General features: G+C 41.0%; 1 protein-coding gene across 3 annotated transcripts in view; it reads right to left on the reverse strand.

The window, feature by feature from the left end:
• Nucleotides 1-1,674: 1,674 nt before the first annotated feature.
• LOC143293537 (uncharacterized) overlaps nt 1,675-14,575 on the reverse strand; it is an 87,292-nt gene continuing 74,391 nt past the window's right edge. For 2 of the 3 annotated variants that reach the window (XM_076604459.1, XM_076604457.1), the window contains exons 5-7: nt 14,276-14,460; nt 10,293-10,509; nt 1,675-9,405 (exon numbers count right to left, since the gene is read on the reverse strand). In XM_076604459.1, coding sequence (XP_076460574.1) covers nt 8,807-9,405; nt 10,293-10,509; nt 14,276-14,460 — 1,001 coding nt within the window. In that variant the 3' untranslated portion in view covers nt 1,675-8,806. The remainder of the gene's footprint in view (nt 9,406-10,292; nt 10,510-14,275; nt 14,461-14,575) is intronic. The other variant, XR_013056781.1, reaches the window with a different exon arrangement.

Below are 14,575 nucleotides of genomic sequence, written 5' to 3' on the forward strand. Positions count from 1 at the left end.
CTCAAAGAAATAAAAGCAGAGAGAGGGAGCGGCCGTAAGTCTAACATGAAAGGTAGAGCACGATGCTTTGTAAATCAAACAAATATTGGCATCATTTCCAAACCAACATTGCGCAAATTTCTTCAGAACGGAACAGAGTCTCTGTGGGCTTTTCCAAATACAATACACTGAGCAACACACTAAACGCCACGTTCTTGGCATCAGAGATCTTTTTCCATCCCTCTTGCAGCCAATCAGTGGTAGCCTCTGTGCGTGTGTGTATGTGTGTGTGTATGTGTGGGTCTGTGTGTTTGAGTGCGTTTGTGCATGCGCAAGGGTGTAAGTGTACACAAGTGTCAGGAGAGTTCTGTGCACGTGCGTATGTTTGTGTGTGTGTGTGTGTGTGTGTGTGTGTGAGGGGGAGGTGGGGGTGCCGAGGGGAGGGGGGGGGGGGTAGAGGATGAGGTATGTGAGTGTATGTATGCCTACACTGTGGGAGCAACGGGATATTGGAACGTTCGGGTGTGTATATATATATATATATCTTTGTATTATGTGTGTGGGGGGGGGGGATATGGGCGTATGTGTGTGTGCTTGTACAAGTAAGTGTTTGTCTGTGTGCGTGTGTGTGTGTGTGTGCCGTGGAAGCTGCGATACGTAGCCTAGAAATGAGTGTGTGGAGGAGGGGGGTAGAGGAGGTGCAGGGTAATGTGTGTGTGTGTGTGTGTGTGTGTGTGTGTGTGTGTGTGTGTGTGTGTGTTGGAGCTCATGTACGTTTATGTGTATTCAGTGACTGTGCTTTCATATCTGTGAAACTGCATGTTTGGTGCATATCTGTTATGCATGTGTGGGTGTATGTGTGAATGTGTGTCTTCATGTTTTGCATTTATTTGCTTATTTACAATCATTGTTGTCTTATTTATTTATTTATTTATTTATTTTTAATTATTATTTTTATTACTACCTTTTTTCATATTATAATTATTATTTATTTATCTATTTATGTACCTATTATAAAATATTTTACTTATTTATGTACGTTTATCTATTATTTATTCACCTTTTTTTTCCTCAAGGCCTGACTAAGCGCGTTGGGCTACGTCGCTGGTCAGACATCTGCTTGGCAGATGTGGTGTAGCGTATATGGATTTGTCCGAACGCAGTGACGCCTCCTTGAGCTACTGAAACTGAAACTGAAAACTGAAACTCTATTCTCTTCTTCTTGTCACCATCCTCCCCATTACCATCCTCAATCTTCTTCGTCGTCTTATTATTATTATTATTATTATTATTTTCATTATCATCATCATTCTTATTCTTGTTGTTGTTCTCATGAGTTACTAGTAGTAGTTGTTGTAGCAGTTGTTGTAATAGTAATAGTAGTGGTATCGACATGTTGTTGATGTTTAGGAAAACAAAACACGTCCAAACGGGTACCTGTGAGATGTGAGGAAGACTCAAGACAGCGATTATCGATCAGTGTATGTTCTCACTGTGTTGGGAACACCGATCTGAATTCAGCTGGTCAGCGCGGCGGTTGTGAACGACGATGGAGAACCAAGGGCCGTTATCTTACATTGAAAATTTTTGCTTGTTTAACATTGTTACCTCCCTTGGACTATGATTTCTCTCTCTCTCTCTCTCTCCTCTCCTCTCCTCTCCCTGCCTCCCCACACGAACAAAAAAACATATTCCTTGAAAATGGAAGTAGACGATGACTTTATTCAGAACACAACATAGAAGTACCAACATACAAACATTTTTTTTTTTTTTCTCCAAAGGTCCGATGTATATGATACACAGCAAATACTCAGTCTTGATTGTGTATTATTCTCCCGACTCTCTTGGACTGAAATTTCTTTCTCTATCAGAAAGGCATGAGTAATCAATCAGCAACACATCCAGTTATTGTTTGCATATTATGCAAGAGCTATACAGAATATGTATGAACTACCATGTGCAATAATACACGAAAACAAACAAACTAAAATAAACGAAAAAAAAATCGAATGACTAAAAAAACAAAAACAAAAAAAACTCGAGAACAAAAAAAGTTTTGTGGCTGGCATGCATCACTACATAACAAAAGGCTGAGGTATTGCACACACTCTGTACACGGGACTCTTTCGGTACAAAGCAGTCAGGTCTGCCAAAGACACTGCAGAAGAATTTCTGTACAGTAGTGGTGCCAAGAGGTGACAACTGAATCCACATAATGGCTGAACCTCGGGAACACGGCTGTCAGTGCGTGCGTTGAACTGATCCATATACGCTACACCACGTCTGCAGAAAACGCACACACACGCACACACACACACACACACACACACACACACACACACACAACACACACACACACACGCAGATGTCTGACATCAGGTGCGGTGGTCAGGCCTTGTGACGACACACCGACCAACTATTATTCAGCGAGTGTGCTGTCTTCGTCACCTGTATTCATCATCTCTCTTCGTTCGTTGTACTTTCTGTCCTTCCTTCATAATTGAAAATGGACTCGTGTTCTTCACACACACTTTCTCATATAAATGTATCAATAGTGAAGACAACATGGATGGATATATTAAGCTTGGAAGAAACGGGGAGACACACACACACACACACACACACTCCTCTCTCTCTCTCTCTCTCTCTCTCTCTCTCTCTCTCTCATATGTAAATGTGAAACTCTGAAGCAAACCCAGAGTGACACATACCGAAATAGATAAAAGATGTTTGAAATCAAGGTAGAAATTCTTTAATGGATGATGAGAAAAAGAAAGACAGGAAAGACAAAGAAAGAAGGATGGTGTGTTTCTAACAGGAAAGTTAAGAAGGTAACCTAAAAGCAATTTGAAAGAAATTAAATTATCAAGTGTCTCGAAAAGAACTGGAGGATGATCACGCAGTGAAGAGAAAGGTTCTCCTTCTCAAGTCTAAACTAAGGAAGAACCCATCCATGACTACTCAAAAATAAAATAAAACAATACTCATAATATCGTAAACAAAACAAGTCTTCAAGACTCAAGTGTGATAACCATTTAATTGGCCGCATGACTTACAAAACAAAAAGAACTTATTCTCACAAGCATCTTCCAGTTTAATATCCTAATATGCCATTTCATGATCTTGACCTTATATGACATTGGATTTCAAAAGGGCTGTCGCCATAGCAACCAATCACGATACAAAGTTTGATATGAAAATCGGATATTATAAAATAACATTTAACTGAGATTGCACTTATCACCCTGTTGACCTTATATTATAATAAAGGGGATGAATGGATATGAACTACCATCCTATCAAGTTTGGTTCCAATACTGCTTGCGGACTGACCAGAATTTTTTTTTTTCTTAATATATATTGTCAACGTTTACCATGGATACACGTGCGCGCGCATGTACACACACACACACACACACACACACACACACACACACACACACACACACACACTCCCCACACACACACACAGACTTAAAAGGAAGGGAGAGAGAATGAGTTGGAGAGAGACAGAGACAGGCAGAAAGAGAAAGAGAGAGACAGGGAAAGAAAGACAGATAGAGAGACAGAAAGAAAGAGTGACAGAGAAACCGGAAAAGAGACAGAGAAACTGAGCACCGACAGACAGAGATGGATTCAAATAATTCTAAGAAAAAAATTATACATTAAAACATGACTTTTGCTTTTGACAGAGTCAGGGGAGTCATTAAAAAAAAAAAAGAAGCAATGTTGAAAAGTGATTGAATTTAATTTTCTTTGCAGCACAGTCTGCACAAAATACGAACAAAAGAATGTTGATATTCAGTACAACAATCATTAGTCTGAAAATACACGGACACTAATCTTGTGCTACACAAAATAATACCAACCCCCAAAAAAAAAAAGGGGGGGGGGGGGAGAAAGAAAGAAAGAAAAAAAGAAAAAAAAGCCACATCTAACAAACACACTCCAATCGGAGGAGGAAATGAATATTATACATTCACGTCATGCAACATTTATTTACAAACAAATATATATATATATACATTAGAAATAAGTGAATAAATAATGAAAATCATGATGAAAAAGACCTACTTTTCAATCAATCAATCCATCAAACAGCCAGTCGATCAATCAATCAACAGAAAAGGTCATGAGTCATCATCAGTGAATGTGCTCGAGCAATGGAGCTCTGTAAATAAATCAATCACAAAAATAATAATAATAAAATAAAACAAAATGATAAAAACCAAATCAAGTAAAATGATGTGTCATTAAAATAAAACGAAATGAAAAGAAACAAATCAAAATAATCCCATCTGAAAATGGGCTAAAGATTCAACCAGATAAAATTAGACAATAAATAATAATAATAATAATAATAATAATAATAATAATAATAATAATAAGATGGGCTCGGGTGGGGACAGGTATAAGGTTGAAAAAAACAAAAAACAAAAACAACAAACACAACACACACACATGCGCGCGCGCGCACGCGCACACACACACACACACACACACACACACACACACACACACACACACACACACACACACGTACATGGGTATGTACAAAATGAGGTGTCCTATACAAATGCGCGTTCATAAAAATAACCGTCTATGTGGATATTCATTCTAATGGCTGATATAAAGAACGTTAATATCTTATGTATGTGAATAAACGATTCAGTCCATATTGAAAAACAATAAACCAGAAATGATGAGCTACACTTTTTCTGCTGAGTCGCAAGGCCAAAGTGACAAAAGAGAAGCAGATAACAGGCAGATAATGCAGTGCAGTGACATGCAATATACTCTCATTCTCTTCAGCTCAGTCCTCTGTGTGTGTGTGTGTGTGTGTGTGTGTGCGTGTCTGTGTGTAAGTGTGTGTGTGTCTGTGTGTGTCTGTGTCTGTGTGTATGTGTGTGTGCGTGTGTGTGTCTGTTTGTCTGTCTATCTGTCTTTCTATCTCAGTCTGTGTGTATGTTTCTGATAGGTTTTTGTCAATGAGAGTCTGTACCTTATGTGACTCCCCGTCCGATCAATTTTGTATTTATGCTCTGCCTCTTTCCCATACAAAGACGTATTTTGTTGAATATGAATATAATGTAAAATGGCTTGACACAATATGACTAGAAGTATTTTGTTCAATATATATCCGATACAAAAATGGTTTGGCCCAATATGACTGACTCTGACCTGATACATGCACATCCAGACAAACACATTCATGTAAATACGTTTGACATGTATACAGGAAACATTAACTGAGTATTCAGAAAAAAAGAAATCACATACATAACCTTCTAGCTTTCTGAATGGAAGATGGATCAGTTACATGTATATCATGGTATAAAATGCCATTATGATGAGTAACACACAGAAAAAAAGTACACCACAATAAATGGTCTCAACACTCAACGCCATTTCCCCCTCACTTAGGCACTATTCACTTTATTAGGCTCCGTGACAGTACGGTTTTAATTTATCAAAGAAGACATGGGGCATGATCCAGATGACCACAACAACAAGTCCTTCCCTTTTAAGCGTCCCGTTTGCACGTGCTCAGCCTCTCCCATTGAGTACAGTCTCACAAGGTAGAGAACTGAATGCGCAGGTCACCAGACAACTACCTACCCAACTCTCTGTCAAGACGAGATGGACACAGTCATCTTCCGTTTGGTGTCTGGCTGAGTCTTGCAATTGTTTCATATCGATGCAACCCCTGAAAAAACATTCTGCGGTGTTCAGTTTGAGTGTTGCAATTGTCTCATGTCGATAAAAAAAAAAAAACCAAAAGACATTCTGCGGTGTACTTTTCCTTCCTCCCTTTCTTTCTTTCTTTCTTTCTTCATGGCTCTGAATTTTCCTTTCAGTAATTTTAAGCAGGTGTCACATCTTGCAGACTGGTCCAAAAACGCTACACCACATCTACTTTTTTAAGCCTGATGTTAAACCCAATGCACTGGGCAGAAAATTTCCTCTGATCACCATCGTCCCACCTTTTTTTCTTCTTCTTCTATATTTCAGCATTTTTCAAGTTTAATAAATACAAACCGTTATCTTCCAGTTTTCCATCCGCCAGTTATGTACATAACTCATCAGTTTGAAAAGTTCCACAGGTTTTATCTTCTTCTCATTTATTTCCATTCTTTCTGCATTCCTGGTCCAAGTCTGTTCATGTGCTTGTGACCTCACATGCACGGTCAGCACCGAAATCGTGATGGTTATCGCAGTCTGCTGGTTCTGCATGAAAGCTGTCTGTTATCTGTCCAGACACACTCCAACAAACCTTCCTTCCTCTTTTCTCTACCATACCTACCTCTTATGTTCCCAGATCACTGGTCCCTGTAACATGCTGACAGAACTCGATTGTCTCCCTTTGCTAATCAAGACGAACGATAGTTACTTCCCCTATCCTTCGTACAGATCCACCATGTTTGCTAAAACACAGCAATGAATCTGGTGATCTGTTTGTGACATTCGTTATGAAAAGTACACTTTGTTGTTATTGATTCTGCAACATGTTTTGGTTGTTGGTTTTTTTGTTTGTTTGTTTGTTTGTTTTTTTGTTTTTTTGTTTTTTGGGTGGTTTTTTTTTGGTTTTTTTTTACATTGAGACACAGCAACACAAAGACGTGAAGTTGAAAACATTACATTTCAGCTTGAACTCTATTCACATGATCAAGTTCAAAGCTGACCTGTTGAATCATGAACATGGGAACTGTTAAACATGATTGCTGACACTTCTTAGACATGAACACATGAACAATTCGACTATTGGACTGCGATCTGTTAAGGTACTGGGATATGAATAACATATTCAACAGCTCAGAAGTCAATGTTTGAGCTACAAAACCACGAACATCAGAAACTGCTTAACTACGAACATTTAAAATATCAAACCCTGAATATTTCAGGTGCTGAATCATGAACACTTGAACTGACGACTCACAAACATTTGAACAGATGAAATCAAACATTTGAAATGCTAAAATCATAAATGTTTGAACAGCTGTCATGTGAACATTTGAACTGCTGAGTCATGACTATGAAAGCAGAAGAGTAACAATGTAACTAAGTAACCGGTGACCATTGGGATATGCAGTTCTGTGACTAGCACACAGACAGGGATTCCCAGAGCCAGGGAATCCCACAGCATCATGCAGAAAGGGTTCCCAGGACTGCTGACATGTCATATTCAGGACGGGATGAAGGAAGGAAAGAGACATTGGTCGGTTTTACGAGTCTGTAAACAACTGACCTGATTCAAGGTCGCTCGCTGCCTAGCATAACGAGAACTGTGGTAACGTTCACCTATTACAGTTCCTGACCACTGTGGCAACATTCACCTATCAGAGTTATTCATCACATTCACCTAACAGAGTTACTTACCACTGTGGTAATATTCACCTATCAGAATAACTATTGTCGTTACATTCACCTATCAAGACTTACTTCCCACTCTGGCAACATTCACCTATTGGAAACATTCACCTGTCAGAGTTATTCATCACTGTGGTAACATTCACCTATCAGAGTTACTGACCACTGAGGTAACATTCACCTATCGTAGTTATTGACGACTGTGGTAACATCCACCTACCAGAGTTACTCATAACATTCACCTATCAGAGGTAGTTACCACTGCGGTAATATTCACTTATCAGAGATACTAACCACTGTGGTGATATGCACCTATCAGAGATACTAACCACTGTGGCAATATGCACCTATCAGAATTACTGACTATTGTGGTAACATTCACCTATCAGAGTTACTTGTCACTGTGGTAACATTCACCAATGAAGAGTTTCTTATCATTGTAGCAACATTCACCTATTGGTAACATTTAACTATCAGGGTTACTGAACCACTGTGGGAATATTTACCTTACAGACGACTCAGAAAACATCTACCCAGTATATGCTATCTATGGACACTTTAAGGACAGCTGTGAACACTGTCAACAGTACATCATGTATGCAGCATCCTCTCTCTCTCTCTCTCTCTCTCTCTCTCTCTCTCTCTCATCATAAGAATCTTCTAGATATCATAAATTCCCTTGCCCCTGACCCCCTTCTCTCTACGTAGTTGCCAGCATCTTTCGATCATAATGAAATCGTCTCAATTCTTATTTCCCCTCCTCTTAACCATAACCCTTGAGTTTCTGTCTCTTCTTCTGACTTGTTATATAGGTTGAGGTGATAACTGCGGACGTAGAAAAAAAAGTTCTGTATTTCTGTTATGTTATCTGTCATTTTCCATTTACCCAAACTTTGCCAAGTTTTCTTCTTCTTTTTTCGTTTGTTTGTTTGTTGTTTTTTTTGGGGGGGTCTTTTCTCTTTTCTCATCCATGCCTAGTTTATCAATGCAGTTTAGAACTGAGTGAAGCTCGTATGCTGCATGCTGTGAGGATCAAAACCCTTCTCTGCTCTCCTCTTTGGAGAAGTTTCTTATCTGATCATTTGACTGACCACCCCCTCCCTTCCTCCCTCCCTCCTTCCCTCTCAGTTATATTGTTCAACAATTTCAAAAGTATTTCGTCAATAATAACAAATTGTTCAATCAACAACATCCGAGCAGCATTCATCATCAACAAACAGTATGCATCACCATGCATCGCCACAAAACAGTTTCTGAGATGCCTTCCATACAGGACACAGGACGTGCTTTCACCAGATAATAAAAAAACAACCAGACCCATAGCACTTCAGTCAACAACAGACAAGTTCCTCACTACCACCAAAGTCAGGCCTTGGTTAGTGACCAATCTACCCAGGGAGAAATATGGGGGCGTGGGGTGGGGTGGGTGTGGGGGGGAGAGAGGCAGGACAAGGCCTTCTTAAACCGGGGTGGATTTGTACCCGGCGTTCTGCTCCCGCCCGCAGCACACGGCGATGATGATGGCCAGAAGGCCGATGAGCAGGATGACGCCGGCGATGGCTCCCACGATGGTGTAGATGGTGCGGAGGCTGACCCGCCCCTCCCCTGCCTCTACTGACCCCTCCAGGTTCCCCTCCACCCCTTCGTCCACGTCCTCGTCGCTGTAGTCCTCGGGGAAGTCGTTGTCGCCGATGCCCATCCCGTCGTCCATGTTCCAGATGGTCGTGAAGCTTTCGTAAGTGGATGACGGGGAGGCGGCAGGGGGGAAGGGGGTCATGATGGGCGTGGTGCGGAGCGTGGTGGTGGGGGTGGTCCTGTCCTTCTTCTTGTTCTTGCGGCGCCGGCCGTTCTTACCGTTCTTGCCGTTCTTGCCGTGTTTGCGGCGGCCCTTCTCCTTCCGGTCCTTGCGGTGGTGACGGGGAGGGCGGGTGGTGGTGACGTAGAGGTCGGGGCCGAAGGTGTAAGGCTGCGGGTAGAAGGTGCGACCTGGCCGGAAAAACGGCGAGAAGGTTGTGGGGGTCGATGTGCTGGGTGTCGTCGTCGTTGTTGTTGGAGGTTCTGGAAAAACAAGCACGAAAGATGTAAAATCACCATGACAACCAATTTATGGAAATAAGAACGGTTGTATGACATTGAAAGCAACTGTCACACACACACACACACACACACACACACACACACACACACATATATATATATATATATATATATATATATATATATATATATATATATATATATATATATATATATATTGGGAAACTATATCCACCTTCTTATTCTGTACATTTGGATTTCTGCTAAAAACTAACCGTTTTGAGAACATTGCCAAACACTGCATTAGGGAGACTTCATGAAATAGTATAGACCTTTCGGCGATCAGTACTTCTGGAGAAATTTCTTGTCAACGGCATGGGGTATTTATAAAAGCAGTTACCACAGTACTTGATTTGATACCAATATTAAGTTAAATCGACAGGAGCCTTAACTCCTTTTGCTCTTTGCCAAAACCAAACAATCCACACAATATTATATTTAAAAATCAAATACCTTTCAGCCGTCGCTAATTCTTAATTTGACTAGGCAGTGTAAATGTCTCAGCCGGCAAAGCATTAGGCTACATCCGGGCATCAGCAGACAGTTTTTGCGCTCATTATGCCCGCAGGTGGTGTCATTGTTTGAGGTCGCCCAAAGAGTACTAAATTACATAAAATCCTTCAGGCGAGCTTAAAAAAAATAAAATAAAATAAAGCAGTTTTATTTGTTTCTACTTAAACCTGATTGCCGTCAAAGACAACACAGACAGACAGACATAAGAAACATGCGAAAGAGGATTACCGTGGGCTCATTTCAGCCTCGATTGTCAAGGGAAGGTAGAGATAGCCCAGGTCACGCACTCAGACTTCACCAGCTGCTCTTTAGTTAACAGCCTACGTGGTACGAACCTGTTGTGGTGGTAGTTGTGGTGGTGGTGGTGGTGGTGGTGGTAGTTGTTGTAGTGGTGGTGGTGGTGGGGGGTGTCGTGGTGAGGATGACGGTGAGGAAGGCCGAGGTGTACTTCAGACCCCAGAGGTTGCCCGCCAGACACCGATACTCCCCGGCGTCGTCCGCCGTGACGTTACGGAGCTCCAGCACTCCCGGGTTCTCCTCGTTGTCCAGGAACTGCCCAACAGACACAACAAAGATGACTGGTGAGCCACATCGCCCTTCTACAAGCAAGCAGAAGATCAATTAGGCATGTTAAAGATCCTGTAACCCATGTCAGCGTTCGGTGAGTTATGGAAACAAGAAGAAGAAGAAGAAGAAACCCTTTCTACTGGATACCAGAAGGTAGGCATAAGAGAGGTAGGCCAGAGACCACGGCGAGTCGAAGGAGGACTCAACAACCTGAAGCACACCTGGAGTTTCATTCAGAGACTGGCCCAAAATAGACAAGAGTGGTAATTCTTTGTCGCTGCCCTATGTGCCAGAGGGCGTAATGGGCTGAAAGTAAGTAAGCTGAGTCTATAAAACTTATGAACAAAAGATTTTTTTTTTTTTTTTAAGAATAAATAAATAATAACAAATTGTAGGTTGAAAGACGAGACTCGCTTTGATAAGAAGTATCTGACGTGTCGAACCATGGATTTTTGTCTTCATGGACTCTACTAACTGGAAATGATAGTGCGATAAAATAAAAGATGACTGCTTAGTCTGCAAAATTTACTCGTGAAAAACGTTCCATAAAAAACACAACAACTGCATGTTGTAAAACAAGACTCACTTTTCATACGAAGTGTCCAAGGTTTCAAACAATTGGTTTGTCTTCAGGGACAGTGTTGATTTTAGAATGGACATAACAGTGGAGGAAAAGGCAAGACCACAACAGAACTTACGATTATTATTCAGTAAAGAATAATGAGCACTAGAGATGCGAGTGCGCACATCAGATTATGGAAATTCAGAGGAAATGACGGACCTCGAAGTGTGAGTACACATCAGATTATGGGCATTCAGAGGAAAAAGAAGACCTAAGTGTGTGAGTACACATCAGATTATGGGCATTCAGAGGAAAAAGAAGACCTAAGTGTGTGAGTACACATCAGATTATGGACATTCACAGGAAAAGACAGACCAAAAGGTGTGAGTACACATCAGATTATGGACATTCACAGGGAAAGACAGACCAAAGGGTGTGAATACACATCAGATTATGGGCATTCAGAGGAAAAGGAAGACCTAAGGGTGTCAGTACACATCAGACTGAGGAAATTCAGAGGAAAAGACAGACCTCGGAGTGTGAGTACACATCATATTATGGACAATCAGAGGAAAAGACAGACCTAAGGGTGTGAGTACACATCAGATTATGGGCATTCAGAGGAAAAGGAAGACCTAAAGGTGTGAGTACACATCATATTATGGACATTCAGAGGAAATGGAAGACCTAAGTGTGTGAGTACACATCAGATTATGGGCATTCAGAGGAAAAGGAAGACCTAAAGGTGTGAGTACACATCATATTATGGACATTCAGAGGAAATGGAAGACCTAAGTGTGTGAATACACATCAGATTATGGACATTCACAGGAAAAGACAGACCTAAGGGTGTGAATACACATCAGATTATGGACATTCACAGAATAAGACAGACCTAAAGGTGTGAGTACACATAAGATTGTGGACATTCAGAGGAAAAGACAGACCAAAAGGTGTGAGTACACATCAGATTATGGACATTCAGAGGAAAAGGAAGACCTAAGGGTGTCAGTACACATCAGATTGAGGAAATTCAGAGGAAAAGACAGACCTAAGGGTGTCAGTACACATCAGATTATGGGCATTCAGAGGAAAAGGAAGACTTAAAAGTCTGAGTACACATCATATTATGGGTATTCACAGGAAAAGACAGACCTAAGGGTGTGAATACACATCAGATTATGGACATTCACAGGAAAAGACAGACCTAAGGGTGTCAGTACACATCAGATTATGGGCATTCAGAGGAAAAGGAAGACTTAAAGGTCTGAGTACACATCATATTATGGGTATTCAGAGGAAAAGACATACCTAAAGGTGTCAGTACACATCAGATTATGGACATTCACAGGAAAAGACAGACCTAAGGATGTGAGTACACATCAGATTATGGACATTCAGAGGAAAAGACAGACCTAAGGGTGTGAATACACATCAGATTATGGACATTCAGAGGAAAAGACATACCTAAAGGTGTGAGTACACATCAGATTATGGACATTCAGAAGAAAAGACAGACCTAAGGGTGTGAGTACACATCAGATTATGGGCATTCAGAGGAAAAGGAAGACTTAAAGGTGTGAGTACACATCATATTATGGACATTCAGAGGAAAAGACAGACCTAAGGATGTGAATACACATCAGATTATGGACATTCAGAGGAAAAGACATACCTAAAGGTGTGAGTACACATCAGATTATGGACATTCAGAGGAAAAGACAGACCTAAGGGTGTGAGTACACATCAGATTATGGGCATTCAGAGGAAAAGGAAGACCTAAGGGTGTGAGTACACATCAGATTATGGGCATTCAGAGGAAAAGGAAGACCTAAGTGTGTGAGTACACATCAGATTATGGACATTCACAGGAAAAGACAGACCTAAGGGTGTGAATACACATCAGATTATGGACATTCACAGGAAAAGACAGACCTAAGGGTGTAAATACACATCAGATTATGGACATTCAGAGGAAAAGACAAACCTAAAGGTGTGAGTACACATCAGATTGTGGACATTCAGAGGAAAAGACAGACCAAAAGGTGTGAGTACACATCAGATTATGGACATTCATAGGAAAAGGAAGACCTAAGGGTGTCAATACACATCAGATTATGGACATTCACAGGAAAAGACAGACCTAAGAGTGTGAGTACACATCATATTATGGACATTCATAGGAAAAGACAGACCTAAGGGTGTCAATACACATCAGATTATGGACATTCACAGAAAAAGACAGACCTAAGGGTGTGAGTACACATCAGATTATGGGCATTCAGAGGAAAAGGAAGACCTAAAGGTGTGAATACACATCAAATTATGGACATTCAGAGGAAAAGACAGACCTAAAGGTGTGAATACACATCAGATTATGGGTATTCAGAGGAAAAGACAGACCTAAAGGTGTGAGTACACATCATATTATGGGTATTCAGAAGAAAAGACAGACCTAAAGGTGTGTGTACACATCATATTATGGACATTCAGAGGAAATGGAAGACCTAAAGGTGTGAATACACATCAGATTATGGACATTCAGAGGAAAAGACAGACCTAAAGGTGTGAGTACACATCATATTATGGGTATTCAGAAGAAAAGACAGACCTAAAGGTGTGTGTACACATAATATTATGGACATTCAGAGGAAATGGAAGACCTAAGGGTGTGAATACACATCAGATTATGGGTATTCAGAAGAAAAGACAGACCTAAAGGTGTGAGTACACATCATATTATAGGTATTCAGAAGAAAAGACAGACCTAAAGGTGTGAGTACACATCATATTATGGACATTCAGAAGAAAATACAGACCTAAGGATGTGAGTACAAATCAGATTATGGACATTGAGAGGAAAAGACAGACCTAAGGGTGTGAGTACACATCATATTATGGGAATTCAGAAGAAAAGACAGACCTAAGGGTGTGGGTACAAATCAGATTAAGGACATTCAGAGGAAAAGACATACCTAAAGGTGTGAGTACACATCATATTATGGACATTCAGAAGAAAATACAGACCTAAGGATGTGAGTACAAATCAGATTATGGACATTGAGAGGAAAAGACAGACCTAAAGGTGTGAGTACAAATCAGATTGTGGACATTCAGAGGAAAAGACAGACCTAAAAGTGTGAGTACGAATCAAATCATGGACATTCAGAGAAAAAAAGACAGACAGACCTCGGGGTTTCCCCGGTAGTTGGAGGAGGACAGGGCGGAGTTGCCGCTGTTGTAGAGAGGCACGGGCTTCGTCCAGCGGATGGTGGCGTTAGGGTCGTTCAGCACGCGGCACCGGAAGAGCGCAGTGCCCCCCTCCATGGTGGTCACGTTGCGGGGTCCCTCCACCTTCAGAGGCCAGAACTTCACTGCTCACGCACACACACACACACACACACACACACACACACACACACACACATGGCAGTCCAGTATTACTTACAGCGAAAATACGTTAATCTACAGAACGGACAAACGAACATG

This window comes from Babylonia areolata, chromosome 19, assembly GCF_041734735.1.
Source record: "Babylonia areolata isolate BAREFJ2019XMU chromosome 19, ASM4173473v1, whole genome shotgun sequence".
NCBI classification, from domain to species: domain Eukaryota; kingdom Metazoa; phylum Mollusca; class Gastropoda; order Neogastropoda; family Buccinidae; genus Babylonia; species Babylonia areolata.